Source organism: Rhododendron vialii, chromosome 10a (genome assembly GCF_030253575.1).
Source record: "Rhododendron vialii isolate Sample 1 chromosome 10a, ASM3025357v1".
NCBI lineage: Eukaryota > Viridiplantae > Streptophyta > Magnoliopsida > Ericales > Ericaceae > Rhododendron > Rhododendron vialii.
The window spans coordinates 26634674-26651560 of NC_080566.1; the positions used below are offsets into that span (position 1 = coordinate 26634674).

The window sequence follows — 16887 nt, forward strand, 5'->3', positions numbered from 1 at the left end:
TATAGATGTTGCAAAGAAGTGTGTTCCTGTAAAAAATTTAGCTTGATTGAACGATGATAGTTGGATTAACAATTCACATTGGAGAGGGAAAAAAAATAAGCCGTAAAGATTTGGACGGTTCATTACATCTTCAACAAACGGTAGCTGTTAACATCATTAGTAGAAATCGATCAAGATAATTTTTTCAAGAACATGCTTGTTTGAAATCTCGTACTAAAATATGAACGATTCCGATCTTTGTTTTGGACATGAGATGGACCCACAACGATCCAAAGCTCGGTGGCGGATTACACACCGGATGAGAACTTGGTCCGATACCACCGCCCTAAGTTGGCCCTCTTGTGTGAGAGCCGGCGCAACGAGTTTGCCTCTTAAACCCCCAACCGACACCTCCCCCACTCTCTCCCTCTAAACAAGGAACAAAGAAAGTAGCACTCGTTTTGCCTCTGAAACCCCAACCAACACCTCCACCAACACACACACTGACACACACACACACACACACACACACACTCTCTCTCTCTCTCTCTCTCTCTCTCTCTCTCTCTAAGCACGTCCATCACAATGTCTACGAAAATCTAGAGAAGGGTTCAGCGGATACACCTGCATTGATCGTTCAAGAAGCGAAACTTGCAGAAACACAGGTTGCCTATCTTTTAGTGCATTCTTATCAAACTTTTGGTCTTTGCTTTTCTTCTGGGTTCTTGAGATCTTCTGAAGGCTATTGTATACACACTGCTTTTCAATATATTCAATAAAAGTTGCTGGTGGGTTGTGTTATTTCAAAATAACGTCTCTATCAACTGGGTAATCGCATTTTTTGGGAACTTACCCGCCAAAAAGTGATTACCCAATTTTGTTTCACGGATTGATCATGTACCTATTAAAGTGTGCGTCTGAACTCTGAATCATGTGGTATGTGGGCCTTTTTCATGGCCATGTTTCGTTTGTAATGATAGCCACTTGCTTTTGCCTTTTCATTTTGAATTCCAATATCAGTTACTTGAATCTTGTACATCATTGGTCGAACAATGTTGTTTTTTAATATGAATTTTGTTGGATATTGTGGTTTCCCCTTGGGTTAAATGATGTATGCTTGAGCATTGTTGAATGAAAATACAGAAGAGTGGCTTTAGGAGGCTAATTTAAGCAAGTCTAGACGGTGCGGTGAGGGGACATTGAGTTTAGTTCATAAATAAAATTGTTGATATAGCTTTGTGACCTTTGTCCAAAAAACTCATTATTGGTTGGCCATTTATGAGTACTTATGAGGTTACAATAGACGTACTTTAATGATCATGGAGTTTGATTTGACTAGTTGGAGTATGGTTTGAGTTTTGGGTGACAAACATTTGGATTTGTTCTGCGGCCTTTGACTTCTAGTCATGAGTTATTTATAGGAGTTAGAATCAACATGGGGTAAACAAAAGTGGTCTAGGACATAATTTGAGGTAATCCATGTGAAAAGGGTGGGTACTGAGTATGCATGAAGAAGGACAAAGTTAATAAATACTCGTAGAAAAGAGCACTCATGTTGAAGGATCAAAAAAATGTTGTTAGATACTGGAAAGTGAAAGAGGTGATTTGTAGTCATCCTACACCTAGAAAAAGGATAATTAATGGAAATGGTGGGATAGTTTTGGGAATACCACTTAGCATTACGTAGACTCTAATGTTACCATTCTAGGTCTGAACCCTAACACATTGTCTTATATTGCTACTTCCACTATGTAAGTATCGTCGATTTTGCCAGTCTTAAGATGTGGCTTTCATCATGTGGACTTTGGGCGACAACTAGCTATGTGATTTTAGGATACTTTTTTTGCCTGGGAAAGATGTGTGTTACTTATCAAGAAGCCACCAAGGGGTGTCACATGCCTACAAAGCCGAGCATAGTAAAGCTCCTTGGCGTCCAAGCCATTCAAAACACTCACAGAAACACTAAAATTGGTTACCAAAGTCTCAATGCACATGATATACAAAAATGCCAAAAATCTACTCGAAAATCAAACGAAGGGGGCTTTAGAGTCTAGGCTAGCAAAGGTTTTTCTGTTGTGCTTCCTTCAAATAAACCACATAAGAGCTATGTTACATAGATGCCCCATTTTGGGGGAAGTATCCATGTGTCGACACAACATGACATGGGTAGGGGTGTGGATCTACATCGGGATTCGCCCAAAAAATTCGGGATACAGGAGGTGGAGGAGATAGAGAGAAAGATGGGTGCCGACCTGGGTACGGGTATAGGACCTACATCAGATTCACCCAAAAACTTTGGGACACGGAAGGAAGGAGGAGGAGGAGATAGAGAGAAAGAGGGGTGCCGACCTTCTTCTTCCTCTCAAAACCCACAACTGAAGCTGCCACTGCTCTTCATCATCTCCGATGAAGCAGCTGCTGTTGCTGCTGAGATCCATATCTATAGTATTGACTACTTAGGGTTTTATTACTCCCTCCGTCCCATTTTGTTTGTCTATCCTTTTTCGTTTTTTGAGTCATTCTTTAAACGCTTATATCTCCCAATCTATAATATTTTTCATAACTTTTCATAATTTTATGAAATCTATGTTATAGAACTAATCAAAAACTATCAAACAAGATCCATATTGCATATTTTTTGAGATTCATATTAGAAGATACAAGCGATTGACGGATATCAAAAAAGGACAAAGAAATTGGGACGGAGGGAGTATTTATGTAAGGCATGGTCTGTTCTAATATTTGGTTTGGGCCATTTAAGTGGGTTGGGCCATTACATTTAAGGCTGTTGCATTTTTATTGTATGGCCCTTTTTACAAAAGCTTACTTGATGGCTTTGTATTTCTGATTTAGTAGGCCATAAAGACATTACAATTATTAATGGGCCATAAAAAGACATGTGTATACCCTTTACTATTTAGTATTATTTTTTATATTTTGTTGGAATTAATAAAATTTAAATTAAGTGTTGATATTTTGGAAGATAGTTTCATAATATAGTTCTATAAATAATATAAAAATGTCTATACAAATATGAATATCCAGCGAATCCCCTTACCCGTATCCCAATTTGGATACATATCCCGGAATCCTCTATTTTCAGCTTTGAGGTGGCCTACCCTTAGATATGTACCCGTAGGTGACTTACGTACCCTTGTTCGTGTAGCATAGCATAAGAGCCATCTTCAACATGAAAGCCCTTTTTCTTTTTGTTTGCACCTAAGAGGCACAGACCCGAACATGGTTAGAAACAAAATGTTGGGCATACATTAAATATAAAAACAAACAAATATCTATATGTACCCCAAAAAAGTTCATATATTGTATGGAGAAATTATTTTTGTCATATAAAGATACAAACACATACATTAGATATAAAAACAAACAAATATCTATATGTACCCCAAAAAAGTTCATATATTGTATGGAGAAATTATTTTTGTCATATAAAGATACAAACACAACTAATATTACCTCAATGAAGAGATAAAACCAATAGAAGTCTTGAAAAGGCATTCAAGATCTAGACAAGCATCTATGGAAATTTCATTCACATTGGCAATACCACCATTTAAAATCATATAACAACAAGATTGTCCACCCAAAAGACTGCCACGTGCCAATAACTACACAAAAATATGCACTAAAAGGAAACCTAGAAAGGATTATCCATCATTGAAACCAAAAAGCTTGCTCCATATGTCAACCATCATTTGACCCGACTTCTATTACTTCAATTTGATGGGGAGGAGAGGTCACTGTTCAAGATCTCGAGTCTTTTGATTTCTACTTTGTTTAGTTGGAGTCAAGGGAGTGCTACCCAACTTGGAGTCAATTATTTGGTATGTAAGAATTTTTGGAATATATAGGGGTGTATAGGTCCTTTTTACTTTGACCTTTTCTTTATTTTTTCCTCGCTTGTACATGGGTGGCATCCCCTTTATGCCTTCTCAATGAAACTTTAGTACTTATAAAAAATATTGTCTTCCACATTGACATCATCCATATAGACTACGGCCTCCGATTCTGGTTCATAGATGGAGAGATGTGCAAGCTCCCCAACATCCTCTAGAGAATCAAAAGCATCTCCGGCTGTATTCCACATCTTGGTTGGTCCATGCATATACCCTGTGGATCTTCTTGGTAGGAGGCGTAGATTACTGTCAATGAAAATAAAGTCATTGGCATGCTTAGAAGAGTCCTTTTATTCTCACTATATGTCCACAAAAGAATAAGTATTCTAATTTCGCTAGGAACTTGAGAAAAAGAAGGTTGCACAAGTAGCTTTAAGGCTATGTTTCGAAGCAAAAGGGCTTTTTCACCATAGGTAACCCACAAATTTTAGGATTTCTCACTATGTCCACAAAAGAAGTAGCTTTAAGACTATGTTTTGAAGCAAAAGGGCTCTTTCACCACATGTAACCCACAAATTTTAGGATCCATTTCATTAGGATTGTATAGGATCTCCCGACTTACTTGAGAAGTTGGCGAATTTCCTGTTAGCCTTTGAGCGATCCACCAAACTAGGAAGATGTGGGGTCTGGTTTGATCAGTAGGGCTAGGGTGGTCCTCTGGTTAGCTTTTAGGTGCTTTGATCGCCTTCCTCCAAGTGACCTGCAAAAAGTCGTTAGGGCCAAGTCCAGCCTAGCGACCCTTGAACGATCAAGTTAGTCTAGAAAGTAGGAGTAGGTACTATTCACAATAGAAGCGGTGTACCTTGCTAGGGTTTTAGCTTTTCCTTTATATAGAACCTCTTGACTTGCTCACCAAGTAAGTGCTCGGCACGCTCTGTAACCGCTCCTCAGGTGACATCACATGTCGGATAAGATGGTTCCAGAGAACATGACATGAGCTGGCTCCTTAGTTGCAGGAACATTCAACTACACCCGCGTTTCTTCGACGGGAACGCGTTTCTGTCGGAGGAAACTCCAAGAAACTTGTTCCAATGATGATGGGAACTCGTTCCTAAACTATACGGGAACTTACACGCAAAAAACGGTTGAGAGACTTACGATTCGAGCTGCAATTGGTACCTTTAAAGTTGTTTTGTTCTTGTTGGTGTGCACATCTAATCTTAACCTTATAAAGTCATAATAATGCCTTTAACTTTTGCGCCTACTTAATATGCACTGCAGCTCTATTCTGTAATCATGTGCTACACTAAAAGTATTGAAATTTAACTAGAAACTTATAATTTTAATAATATTTTATGGGGTAGAATAATATTTTCATTTTGACGTTTAACTATATAAAAATCTATAAAAATATTTATAATTTTAATAATTTTTCCGAACCGCTCCCAATGGCGCTCCCACACTTTATGATCATCCGCTCCCACTCCCGTCCCCACTCCCGCATCGTGCAACTATGGCTGGCTCTAATGAGTGTGCTCACCATGTGCTATAACCTCCTTCGTCTACGTCATGATGAAGTACGTGACCAGGCGGTTAAGTGCACATGGGTGAGATGCCTTTTGTGAATCACGCGGGTTGTACTAGGCGGATCCGGGTCAGTCATGCCCGACCTGGTCAGTCATGCCACGACGGCCCGGTTGCATCAGAGGGAACCCGCGTGTGACGTTCGAGCAATCAAGTTGATCCGAGCGATCTGTCTTGACCTGGAGGATCTTGACCGAGCCATATGGCTCGGTCACGGTCTGAGCTGATTATCCGGGCCACTACAGTTGATATTTCTTCATGCATTTCATTCTTTAGGTATAATTTGTAAAAATTTAAGTATGTAATTCAAGTAAATATTGTAATTTGTAGTTCATGTCAATTGAGGTTGCCATGATGCCTATGTACTTACCTTATTAAGGTTTTCCATGGTAGAGTGTCTCTTTCCGATCGTGGTTGTGTCATGTCTATGTGTATATGCTACTTAGATCTAGGCTCGTATTCACTGAATGTCTGAAAGGTTTGTCAATTACTCTCCCTGTCTGGATTTAATAGTCTCTAGTTCAATCCTAACCGGATAAAAAATTGAGTTATATCTTTAAATTAGTAATGAATTTTATATCTAATATGGATCTTGTTTGATAGATCTCAATTAGTTCTATAAGACAATGTTTTCAAAATTACATAAAAACATTATAAATTACAAGATATAATCGATTGAAAAGTGGCACGAACTCCCAAAAAGGACTATTAAATCCGGACGGAGGGAGTAAGAGCAATGGTGGGAGTATATTTAATGAGTGGATGTTGTTGCCTCAAGTACTCTTTAACCTGAGAACCAATCGCTATTTGTGTTTCCAGTCAATTGCTAGATGACCCAGTTTATAGTATTGACAGCATATGCTGCATGTATGGACTTTATTGGATCTTAAGTACAGTGAGCATTTGTTTTCCATTTTCAGTGCCCTCAGCTGAATCTTTCAATTGATTGCAACTAAAGCCAATGACACTTTTTCTGAACATCTCCCACTTGCTGAACTTTGAAGTCCTTATCTCTCAATATAGCAGAACCATGCCATTAAGGGTAAGGTCTGGCTGAGACGGAATTCTTTTCTTCGAAGTGCGTCTGTGGAGATGAAAGTAGCAAATTTAAGTAGAATTTTGGGGAGGCTCTGTTGTGTAACTTTGGTTGCTCTTATGTGCACCACCATTTTCCTTTGGGCTTGGGGGAAAAACCCTACTCATACCACTTTGTTTTCCACAGAAGATGAGTTCATGCGGCCTTCTCCAGGTTAGTAATAATCTATTGCAGGTTTTTTATATGTTGTTTTTTTTCCCTGCAATTCCCCCCCTCTTAATTTTTATTTTTATTTTCGTACTAACCAGGTTAGTGATGAACAGTACTCAAGCTTGTTAAATTACACTGAACTTGGAAAAAGACCGAGTAAGAAAATGTGTATAAATGCAACTCCTCTGTCTGATATTGTTTGTCATTTTAGATAGCCATTGCCCTTAAACGGATCAACAAATGTTGGTCTTTTGTGAACAAATTTTGACTTTTTTTTTTTTCACACCAGTCATTTTTTTTGAGATCTTTTGATTGGTAGATTTTTTTTTGGAAAATGGTGTATGAAACTACATTCATTATACCGTTGAAGGTAACTGTCAAAAATGAAACAAACATTACAGGACAGATGGGCTTTCTCTCTTTCAAGGAGGATAAAAATAATTTTCTTTACCTTTTAGAGGTTTTCTTAATTGTTCAATCTTATCAAAGTCAGAAATAGAAAAATAAATGTTTTTCTAGCTTTGATCTTGATCAGAAAATCCTGTGTATGTTTGGCATTAGTCCAAGTGCCAGCAGACCTTTTGTACGGCGTGCAACTTTTGGATTCATATCAAGATTGGTAGGACCTATTGTAAGTTACGGTATCATTGGTAAGGATTTTGACAAGAACCGACTGCAGAACACCAGATCTGACCATCGGTGGATTTCACTGTAGTGTATCCTAGGTCCTCTACATCATTGACCATCCATCATCCTAGCAGTTTGACGTCCTGAAATCGCTGGACATCCCTTCCGCATCACACCTCATTGTCGTTAACTGGGATCTTTTTCAGGAGAGTTATCATGTTGCCGTTTGACCTGTGACCGAGGCACCGAGCCCTTATTTGCCCAAGACATCATTGCTGAAACAGGATAGGTATATTATATATAAAACTTGTAACCCTTTCCCCACTTCAACTTAACCCTAACTCCAATTGTTTAAGCCCACACCCACTATTGATCCTTTCAACAAAAGCTAGCCTAGTTAAGTACCCAGTCTAGCGGCCCATTACTTAACCGACAACTAACTCCTAAAGCCTAGCCCAAACACACAAGCCCAGCTCTAGAAGAAAAAAAGAACTCAACTGAGGCCACTCCGGACTTGGAACCCAACCAACACCACCACCACCACACAAACACACCACACCACACCGAAAAAAGACATTCCCCAGCTGCACCTATCCCACTCTAATCCACACAACTTAACCTAGTAAGTAGTAACGCCATAGCTGACTCACTTAATACGGTTTATAGAACCCGGAACCCATCCCAGCTTCAACTCAAATATTGCATCGTTCAACCAGCCCACATTCGACATACCAGCCCAGTTAGGAAAACAAGGATGAGCAAAGTAAGAGAATAATACAACAGATGATCCAGCTAAACCCAACTTTGGAGAAAGTGTGAGTCGGAGGCAAAACTTCTGAAAGCCCTCAAAGTTGTGTTTCTCGTGAAGATCAACTGGATATTGTCATCCAAGAAGTGTAAAAGCAAAAAGAAGGTGTCAATTTGACTTGATTTTGGTAGGTGTCAAAGTCCAAGAAGAAGTGATTGAACAGAATGAAAACTGGACATAGTTTTTCCAGAAAAAAGAAGCTTCTTGATGATGAAAATGCACCTAGATAGTCCTTTTGAGTCCCTACCAACATATTTCTTTATTCCTTAGGTCAGAAAGTATTGATGGTTAGGCATTGACTACTTTGTTTGGGTTGTCAAGCCAAGTTTGGTGGATATCATCAACAATCTAGCATATTACTTGAAACGAGAAGCAAGTCAAGCCTTTGTCATCAGTGTTTTAAAAGGCTCAAGGCGCACCAAGGCGACATTGGAGCCTCGCGCGGCGCCTCATCAAAGCGCGGCACAATTTTTAGGACAAGTAGAATTCTAATATAGGCATACCTTTCAACACAAGCAAACACTTTTAAAACTTTCAAAAGGCACAAAACATAACATTTCAATGTAAATAAGAGGATATTACAGTCTACATTGGCAATGATACTAATGAACAAGAGAAACAAAAACCCATAAGGGCGGCAGCTTATGAACACCAGGTGAAAAGCTTACGCAAAGATATACGAAAGAGGGTCTTTTAAGCAAATCTAGAGAACAAAAATCCTAATTAAAGAACAATGAGCAAAACCCAGCATAAATCGAAAATATTTACTGTTGGAATTTACCAAAAAAAAAGAAGAAGATTTTATTGTTTGAACAAAGAACAGTCGAAGAAGAAGTCGTCTTTGTTGGCGTGAAAGAGTAAAATAACTAGACCCAAATTCTAGGTCGCATTATTTTTGTATCAAGGAGAAAGATGCAGAATGTGAAGGATCGATAAGTGCAAAAAAAGGCTCTTTTTTTTTTCTTTTTTCTAACAAACATATTCGATAGAAGTTTATATTTAGTGGGATAGGATAAGACATAATTAATGTTTAGTAGTTAGGACTCTAGATAAGTATTTAGTTTTCTTATGTTTCCAAACTAGTCCCATTTGAATGCTTTTTATGTTCCTTACTTCTTACCCCATTTTGAAAAGTAAAAGGGACAACGCTATTGATTTTCCACCTTTCCCTTCTCTCTAACTAATTAAGTCATCAAAACAAAAGGACAAAATGAGCAAGGACTGAGGGGCATTTTTGACGAGTTATAACTTAAAATGAATTATGATTGTCTCCTCAAATTCTTAGAATCCGTAAAATGGTCATCCATTTTGGGACGGAGGGAGTATTATTCTAAAGATTCTAATTCTAATATCCTTGTTAGGATTTTTGGTCTATAAGTAAGAGCTTCTTTGATGTATTAGTGATATTGAATCTTTTTTGTCAGATTAGCTGTGGGATAAAAAAGATATATCAGAGAATATGAGAAATATAGGAATAGAAAGAAATATGTGGATCCGGATTCTGAAATTTGCTCCCAAAGTAGTTTATTATTTCTGAAATACATAGTCCTTAAGGTCACTAGTAGATTTTTTTTCCTAATCAAAGCCCATGTTTGTCCAAAGAGAATGAGTATAAGTCGCATAAATTATATGCAATTAGCTTCAGATCTTGATCAGAAAATGTTTACCATAAGAATCAACTCATCTGAGTCTTTTACCTTATTATTTTCTATATTTTCGCCACAAGACATGATATGTTATATGAAGGGTATAAAATGTACATTTAGCATTTGAATGGTGAAGTTGTATATGATGATATCGAGAAAGCACTGAAGATTGTGATCAGTGTCCAACTTCAAAAAGTAGAAATATTTTAGTTGCATTTTTTGAAGGCCTAGGTTTGCGTGTTGGACCTTTATTTAGGGACAGAGGGAGTATAACATAGAACAATAAGATGCATTCTTTGTCACATCACAGTAAACACACAGATTTGGATATGCTCTTCCATTTTCACTTCAACCCTATCTCAGGCCACGATCATGCTACCTTGGCCCATGTTCTTTGTAGTTTGCCATCTGGTTTTCGGACTACTTCCAGTTGAATAATGTTGCTGTTTAAAGTCTTTTTTGCATCTTTGTTGTTCTGTCATTGTTTGGTCTGTAAATAAATAAGAAATGTGTTAGAAAGGCATAAAGCAAGGATACTTTATTTGCTTTCTTGCAATTACTATATTTTCTCCATTAGGTTGTCAGTTGTCTAGTAATTCTTATACTTGCACTCATTTTCTTTTTGCTCAATAAACATATTATTTCTTATATCAGATTGTTTGTTGGCTTACTGTCAAATTTTGTGGCACTTTATGTCTAGGTGCTCAAGTTACAGAAGTTGATAATCATTTTTCTTTCTCTCTTCTTGCATAATTTTGCTCCTATATCTCATGGATGATCCTTTAGTGTCTTCAGAAGCTAAGGATCATACTTCAGAAGGTTATCGGCATTCACAAATGGCAGAAGAAACAAGAAGTGTTGAAAAAAATTATGAATTTGATCGTGCACTATGGAATATCACTGCCACCTTTTCTCGAGAGGAAAAGGACAATGACAAGATGTGGAACTCTTCTTTCAAGAACACAGGTAGACCGCTTTGTGCTTCTACTGTAATATTAGTTCCACGTTTGACAATTTTGTTGGTATGAGCGACCGTTGCAAGTTGGCACGTGTTTTGGCTGAATTAAGATTCAGAATTCATCAAGCAAACCTTGCTTTTTAACTCTAGTGATGCACCACAGTTCTTCATTGGCTTTGTAAGTGTTATGAGATTGAGCCTTCTTAGTTGGCCACAACTTACCTTCATGAAGTTAGTCAGAGAAGTATTTCTACTGGTGCAGCTTATGCCTTCATATAGCAGTACGTAATCAGAGAAAATATATACGCTTCTTCATATGAGTAAAGATATAAGTTTATGGACGTTGACAGTATATCGACAGTATTCTTTGTCGATAGCTATCTGATGGTTATTTTGTTTGTTCCACAAAAGATAATTAGATAAGAATTCTATACAACTTTATCTTTATGTGAGGACCTTTGGCAGTGTGAGAGAGCTCTCACTACTATTTTTGTCTTGAGGAGAGATTTCTAATTTTTTTTCTTTTGTATTCACTTTAGTGGAGTAGTATGCTGCGAATGATTGCAGCCATTGGTCCTTTATCTAAATTTGAATCATTGCATCACCACAGTGATTAGAATTGTACATTTTTTTGTTTGGCACAGAAGAAGTGATAGATTTTATGACTTGTTTGATACTTTGCTAGTTGAGAAGGAAGCTGCTTGGTTTTAGAGATGGGACGAGGGCAAGTGGGCATTGGGCATTGTGACATGTATTGTAGGAGGTCAAATCACCTCACTTGTAGTTAGCAATGTGGAGGAGTTGTTTAATTTTTATGAGTGTTTAGACTGATTCCCCGAAAAGTTTAAATAACCAATGAAAGGAAATTTTTATTAATCTTAGATTACTCCTGTCTGGTTGTAACATCAACCATCAACTCCGTTATTGAGAGCGGGAAAGTGGGGTGATTGTAGAAAGTAAAATTTCCACCAACTGCCTTTCAGATATCAAAACCTTTTGCTCAGTTCATTCTTTATTCACGGTAATCATTCTAGGGTTGATAAGAGGTTCTATACTTCCGGTTATCATCTCTCTTTGTTTTTTTAAAAAACAGATGAACAAGATACTAAACTTCCCATGTCCTCAACTTAAATCAATTCTTGTTAGGGATGGCAATTCCGGCCGCCCCGATCCAACCCGCCCCGTTCCCCGCCCCAAATGGGTAGGGGATTCGGAGATTATTTGGGGATTGGGTAGGGTATGGGGATAATTTTTTAAAAAAAGTGGGGAATGGATAGGGGGTGGATATGAGGTAGTAACCGCCCGATCCCCGCCCCGCCCCGCCCCGCCCCAATTCCCGCCCCACTAGCCTACTGTATATAATACATAATTATATATATATACATAAGTTAAGGACTTAGGCCATGTCAAAAAAAAATGTTAAGGACTTAGGGTCTTGATCCCCGCCCCAGCCCCACTAGCCTACTATATATATAGATAAGTTAGGGTTTTCCCATGTCCCAGTCGCCACTCCAGAGACTTACGTCTCCAATCCCCAGCCCCACTAGCCTATTGGTCTTGTTTGTTTGAAACTGTTTTTATTTCAATTTGGTTTGTAATGCACTATGGCAGCAACTATGTGACTGTTTTAATTTAAATTTGGTTTATAATGGCACTACGGCAACAGATGTGACTGTTTTCATTTTGATTTGGTTTGTAATGGCACTATGGCAGCAACTGTGGCTATTTTTCTTGGCATTTGGTTTGTAATGGTAGCGTAGATTTTTTTTTTTTTTTTTTTTTGAATTTAGTTTCTTGGTTCGTATTTTATGGCAGGTGACTTTTTTTTTAAAAAGTTTTGGGATCTTTGGATCCCCGTGGGGAACCCCGATTCCCCACGGGGATCCCCGTTCCCCGTTTGGGGCGGGGATGGAGGGTAAAAATAAATTCCCGGTGGGGATTGGGGCGGGGATGGGGAGGGATTTGAGTTCGGGGATTGGGGACGGGGATAGTGGTATCCACCCCCGACCCTCCCCATTGCCATCCCTAATTCTTGTACCAAATTCAATTGTTTTGGGAAAAAACTTAGTCTTGTTAAGTTAATTCTTAGTTTTCAGCTCATACTTTTCTTTCCTTGTTTTATTCAGTAAATCTTGAATTGAATATAAGTTGTCAAGTTCATGTACCAGATCACCACTGGCCTCCCATCTAAGCAACTGACCTCAAGTGTCACCATCCCAAAAATATAAACTGTTCTTAGTTCTCTGTTTCGGTTTGATAGCAGTAGTTTTCTGCTGGGATTAGGATATTGATGGTAATTGAAGAATTTGGTGCTGACTACCAATTTCCGTGTCAAATTTAGATTGTGTTTCACTTTCAATGGCATTGCTAATTGATGGGTACAAATTATGAATCATTGACACTCCTAAAGGCCGGGGGGTGTTCCGTTGTCCAACACGGGGACCCGCCAGGACACGGAAAAAAATGTATGGGGCATCCATTAAATGTACTTAAACTTTTTTAGGGGGACAAGGGTGGGACACGCATTTTAGGCAAGTGTAATATGATGTATATGTATATATGATGCTTGTTTATATATTGATGCCTCATGCTTTTACATATAACTTTGTTTCCATAGGTACAAAATAAAGATTTCATTTATTTTGCCGTGTCCCGTGATTGTTTAAGAAATCCCGTGTCTGTATCCGTGCTACATAGGGTATTTATATATATAATCAGTCTTTTGACCTCTGGCTCAAGATATCCCATTTTTCAACCCGATGAACAGGTTGTAACTATGCCAAAGGCAAATGGGTTGTGGACAGACGGAGGCCATTATATTCTGGTTTTGGATGTAAACAGTGGTTATCAGACATATGGGCATGTAGATTGACCCAACGAACAGATTTTTCTTATGAGGGATATCGTTGGCAGCCTGAAGAATGTGAGATGCCAGAATTTGAAGGATCGGATTTCTTGGAAAGGTAATTACACCTGTATCTCCGTTTTCATCGTTCACTTTTTGTTGTTCCCACCGTTATGCCTATTAGCATGGTGTGGCACTTCTGACGACGTCTCCAAGCTGTTGGGAAGCGTTAGTATGATCTCTTACTTCTTGTAGGTTTATGCAAGTATGCATAAGTTGACTAAAATTTTTCCTGCAACTTGTGACAAGGTCTCCATTTATTGTTGAAAAGTCTGAGTGTACCCGCGCATTTATTGTAAGGTTGTGCAAGTATATAGCTACCCTCGATCCATCCTATGCTGTGAGGAAATAATAGGCAACCTACTAATCTTGAGATTGTGGGTTAGATTATGAGGATAGTCACTTGGGTATGTTTGGTTCGATGGAATGGAATTGAGGTTGGAATGGAATTAGAGGAAATGAGATTGGAATATCCTTTCCATTCCTAAGTTTGGTTGTACGTAGGAATAGTCATTCTCATCCACAATGGAATGGTGTGGAAATAGTGATTTTTGGTATGGCAAATGACAATAGTATTTTTTGGAGTGGCAATAGTGAATCTTGGAGTGGCACTAATAATTTTGGTGTGACAAAGAAATGGAATGACAATTCCTTAATTTTTCTAGTGGAATGACAATTCTTTTACTAAGGTGAATTGTGATTCCATTTGGAATGATCATTCTATCATTTATCATTTAATGGTAAACCAAACGTGAGAATAAGTATTCCATGGAATGACCATTCCATTCCAACGCTGATTCCATCGAACCTTTGTGTATTTAATATGGAAGGTTAGGTCTGGATATTTAATTGGGCATACTTTCTCTACACGTTGAAACTTTGTGATACTGAAGATGGTAAAAAAGAAGGGGAAGAAACAAAAAAGGAATCGTGAAGTCCTCTTTTTAGTGCCTTTCCCCAGGCATATATTCTCGTTAAAATTCTTGGGCATGCTTTATTGAGATTTCAAAAATTGACGTGTCTGCCAGCTCTTCCTACAACATACGTCAACTGGAATTTCATTACTGGAAATGAATATAAGAATCCCGAATGCTGTCAATATGGTTCCAAATAAAATTAAGATTTCATTTACTGGATATTATTTTTAAATATAAAGATCCTGCATTTTGTCAACATGGTTCCAAATGAAATTAAGATTTCATTTACTTCGTTGCCCTTAATATAAGTATCTTTCAGAATGCAGGACAAAACAATTGCTTTTGTAGGAGACTCTTTGGGCAGACAACAATTCCAATCTCTCATGTGCATGGTCACTAGTGGTGAAGAGAGGCCAGAAATTGAAAATGTCGGATGGAAATACGGTCTAACAAAAACTCTTGGTGCTGTTCGTCCCGACGGCTGGGCTTATCGGTTTCCACATACTAACACTACCATTTTATATTACTGGTCAGCAACCCTTTGCGATTTAGAGCCCATTAACATCAACAATACATTTTTTACGGATTTCGCCATGCATTTGGACCGTCCACCAGCTTTTTTGAAACAATACCTCCACCAGTTCGATGTTTTAATCCTTAACACAGGGCATCATTGGGGCAGACCGAAGTTTAGAGCAAACCGTTGGGTATTGCATTTAAATGGAAAGCCAATTGAAGGTAGGCATCTCGTGGCACTTCGCAAGGTGAAGAAATTTGCAATTTATAGTATTGTCAGATGGGTTGATTCGCAGATGACATGGCGTCCGAGACTCAAGACGTTTTTTAGGACAATATCTCCGCGGCATTTCTTTGGCGGGGATTGGGACACTGGTGGTAGATGTAATAACACTACTCCGTTGGCTGGAGGAAATGAAGTGAAGCAAGATGAATCAAGCGATTCTACTGTTGGTAATGCGGTTAAGGGTACCAAAGTGAAGATTTTGGATATAACTGCTATTTCGCAACTAAGGGATGAGGGTCACGTATCGCGGTATGGTCTTACAGCTTCCGACGTTGCGCAGGATTGCTTGCATTGGTGCTTACCTGGGATTCCGGACACATGGAATGAACTTCTTTGTGCACAGGTATAGCAATGAGAAGTTTTGAGGTACAGTGAACAGAACCACAAATCTATTTACAGTCAAAGATGGCTTCTTGGTTGAGAGAGAGAGAGAGAGCTGAGTGGTGGGTTCCCTCTGCCCCCTCTTCCCTGCTTTCCCCCTCCTTTTTTTTCTCTCCTGATTTCTTCCTTCTTCTCATCCCCTTATTACACTACTGGTTTGTCTCTCTCTCTCCTCTCCTCCATCCATGGCTACAAGATGTTTGAGGTTCTCTCCTAAGAGAGAGGAAGATCTCCCACTTTCCCATCATTTTTGGGCATTGGAGACAAGGAGTTCTAGGTCCGGGTTTTTGCTCTTGCATGCGGTTCAGTTCGAGCGGCGGTTCTTCGAGTTCTCCAATAGGGACGATGAAGGCATCTGTACAGTGAGAGCAGGATCCGATGGTGATCCTCTATCCACCCAATTCCATGAGCCGAGTACTAGGTCTGACATCAGTGCTGAGCGGCTTTTCTTTTCTTTTTCTTTTTTTCTTTTATTGTTTTTCTCTATTTTCAGTTTGATAATGTCCTTTGCAAGCGTGGGCAAATTCTTTGTGTTATTCAATATATGATACTAGTAATTGCTCATGCTTTAAGGCATGAACACAATACGTTTTGAACACGACTAAATCGAACTATCAAATTATTGACCACTCCTGCCAATGAAGCCAACTTCTCTAAGAAGTCTTTTATTTCAAATGAGGTTAAAAACAGAGTTCATTTGGTCAATTACGATAACTGAATTTAAGAAGATTATAACAGTACAACCACCTATGAAACTAATTTAACGCCTCGCATAACCAAAAAGAATAACTGAAGGCAATAGGAATGTATTTATTTTTATTTTTTGATCAACAACAAATTTCATTCCAAGAAGCCTAACGGCACTTGCATGAAATAATCAAAACAGTCGGCAAGAGCTAAATCTACTGAAAGCTAGGAAACGAGCAAACCATAAAAGGGCATACAAGCTCAAAGACGCATTACTGCAAGAGCAGACTGACACGACACGATGCGGCGTAGGGTCCATCCTAGCAACGGTAGATGAGCAATCCAGAGCTCAAACCATTAGAACAGTCCTTAAGGGCTAATGTTGGCCTTCATGGCTGTATAGACCCGTATTTATTTATCAAAGTTAATGTTTTATAAATGTTTGATTATCGAGAAAGAAATATGAAATAAGTGTGTTTATGTGATTTGGGAC

General features: G+C 38.6%; 1 protein-coding gene across 4 annotated transcripts; it reads left to right on the forward strand.

Annotated features, from left to right (window-relative positions):
- Positions 1–211: 211 nt before the first annotated feature.
- On the forward strand, positions 212–16379 carry LOC131303612 (protein trichome birefringence-like 14). 4 transcript variants are annotated; one of them, XM_058330564.1, is made up of 5 exons: positions 212–644; positions 6338–6666; positions 10531–10710; positions 13470–13665; positions 14844–16379. In XM_058330564.1, exons 2-5 carry the CDS (start codon positions 6510–6512, stop codon positions 15673–15675), a joined length of 1365 nt encoding a protein of 454 aa, XP_058186547.1. In that variant the 5' UTR covers positions 212–644; positions 6338–6509; the 3' UTR covers positions 15676–16379. The 4 variants fall into 4 exon arrangements, with proteins under 4 accessions (XP_058186547.1, XP_058186548.1, XP_058186549.1 ...); XM_058330565.1 differs by having other exon boundaries at positions 6441–6666; XM_058330566.1 differs by having other exon boundaries at positions 6444–6666.
- The last annotated feature ends 508 nt before the right edge of the window (positions 16380–16887 follow it).

Bases quoted from the DNA above. Each gene is read 5' to 3' on its own strand.
- LOC131303612 (XM_058330564.1), top strand. From the start codon at position 6,510: ATGAAAGTAGCAAATTTAAGTAGAATTTTGGGGAGGCTCTGTTGTGTA. The intron at 6,667-10,530 runs GTTAGTAATAAT...ATGATCCTTTAG, and splicing joins GTTCATGCGGCCTTCTCCAG to TGTCTTCAGAAGCTAAGGAT. The intron at 13,666-14,843 runs GTAATTACACCT...AGTATCTTTCAG, and splicing joins GGATCGGATTTCTTGGAAAG to AATGCAGGACAAAACAATTG.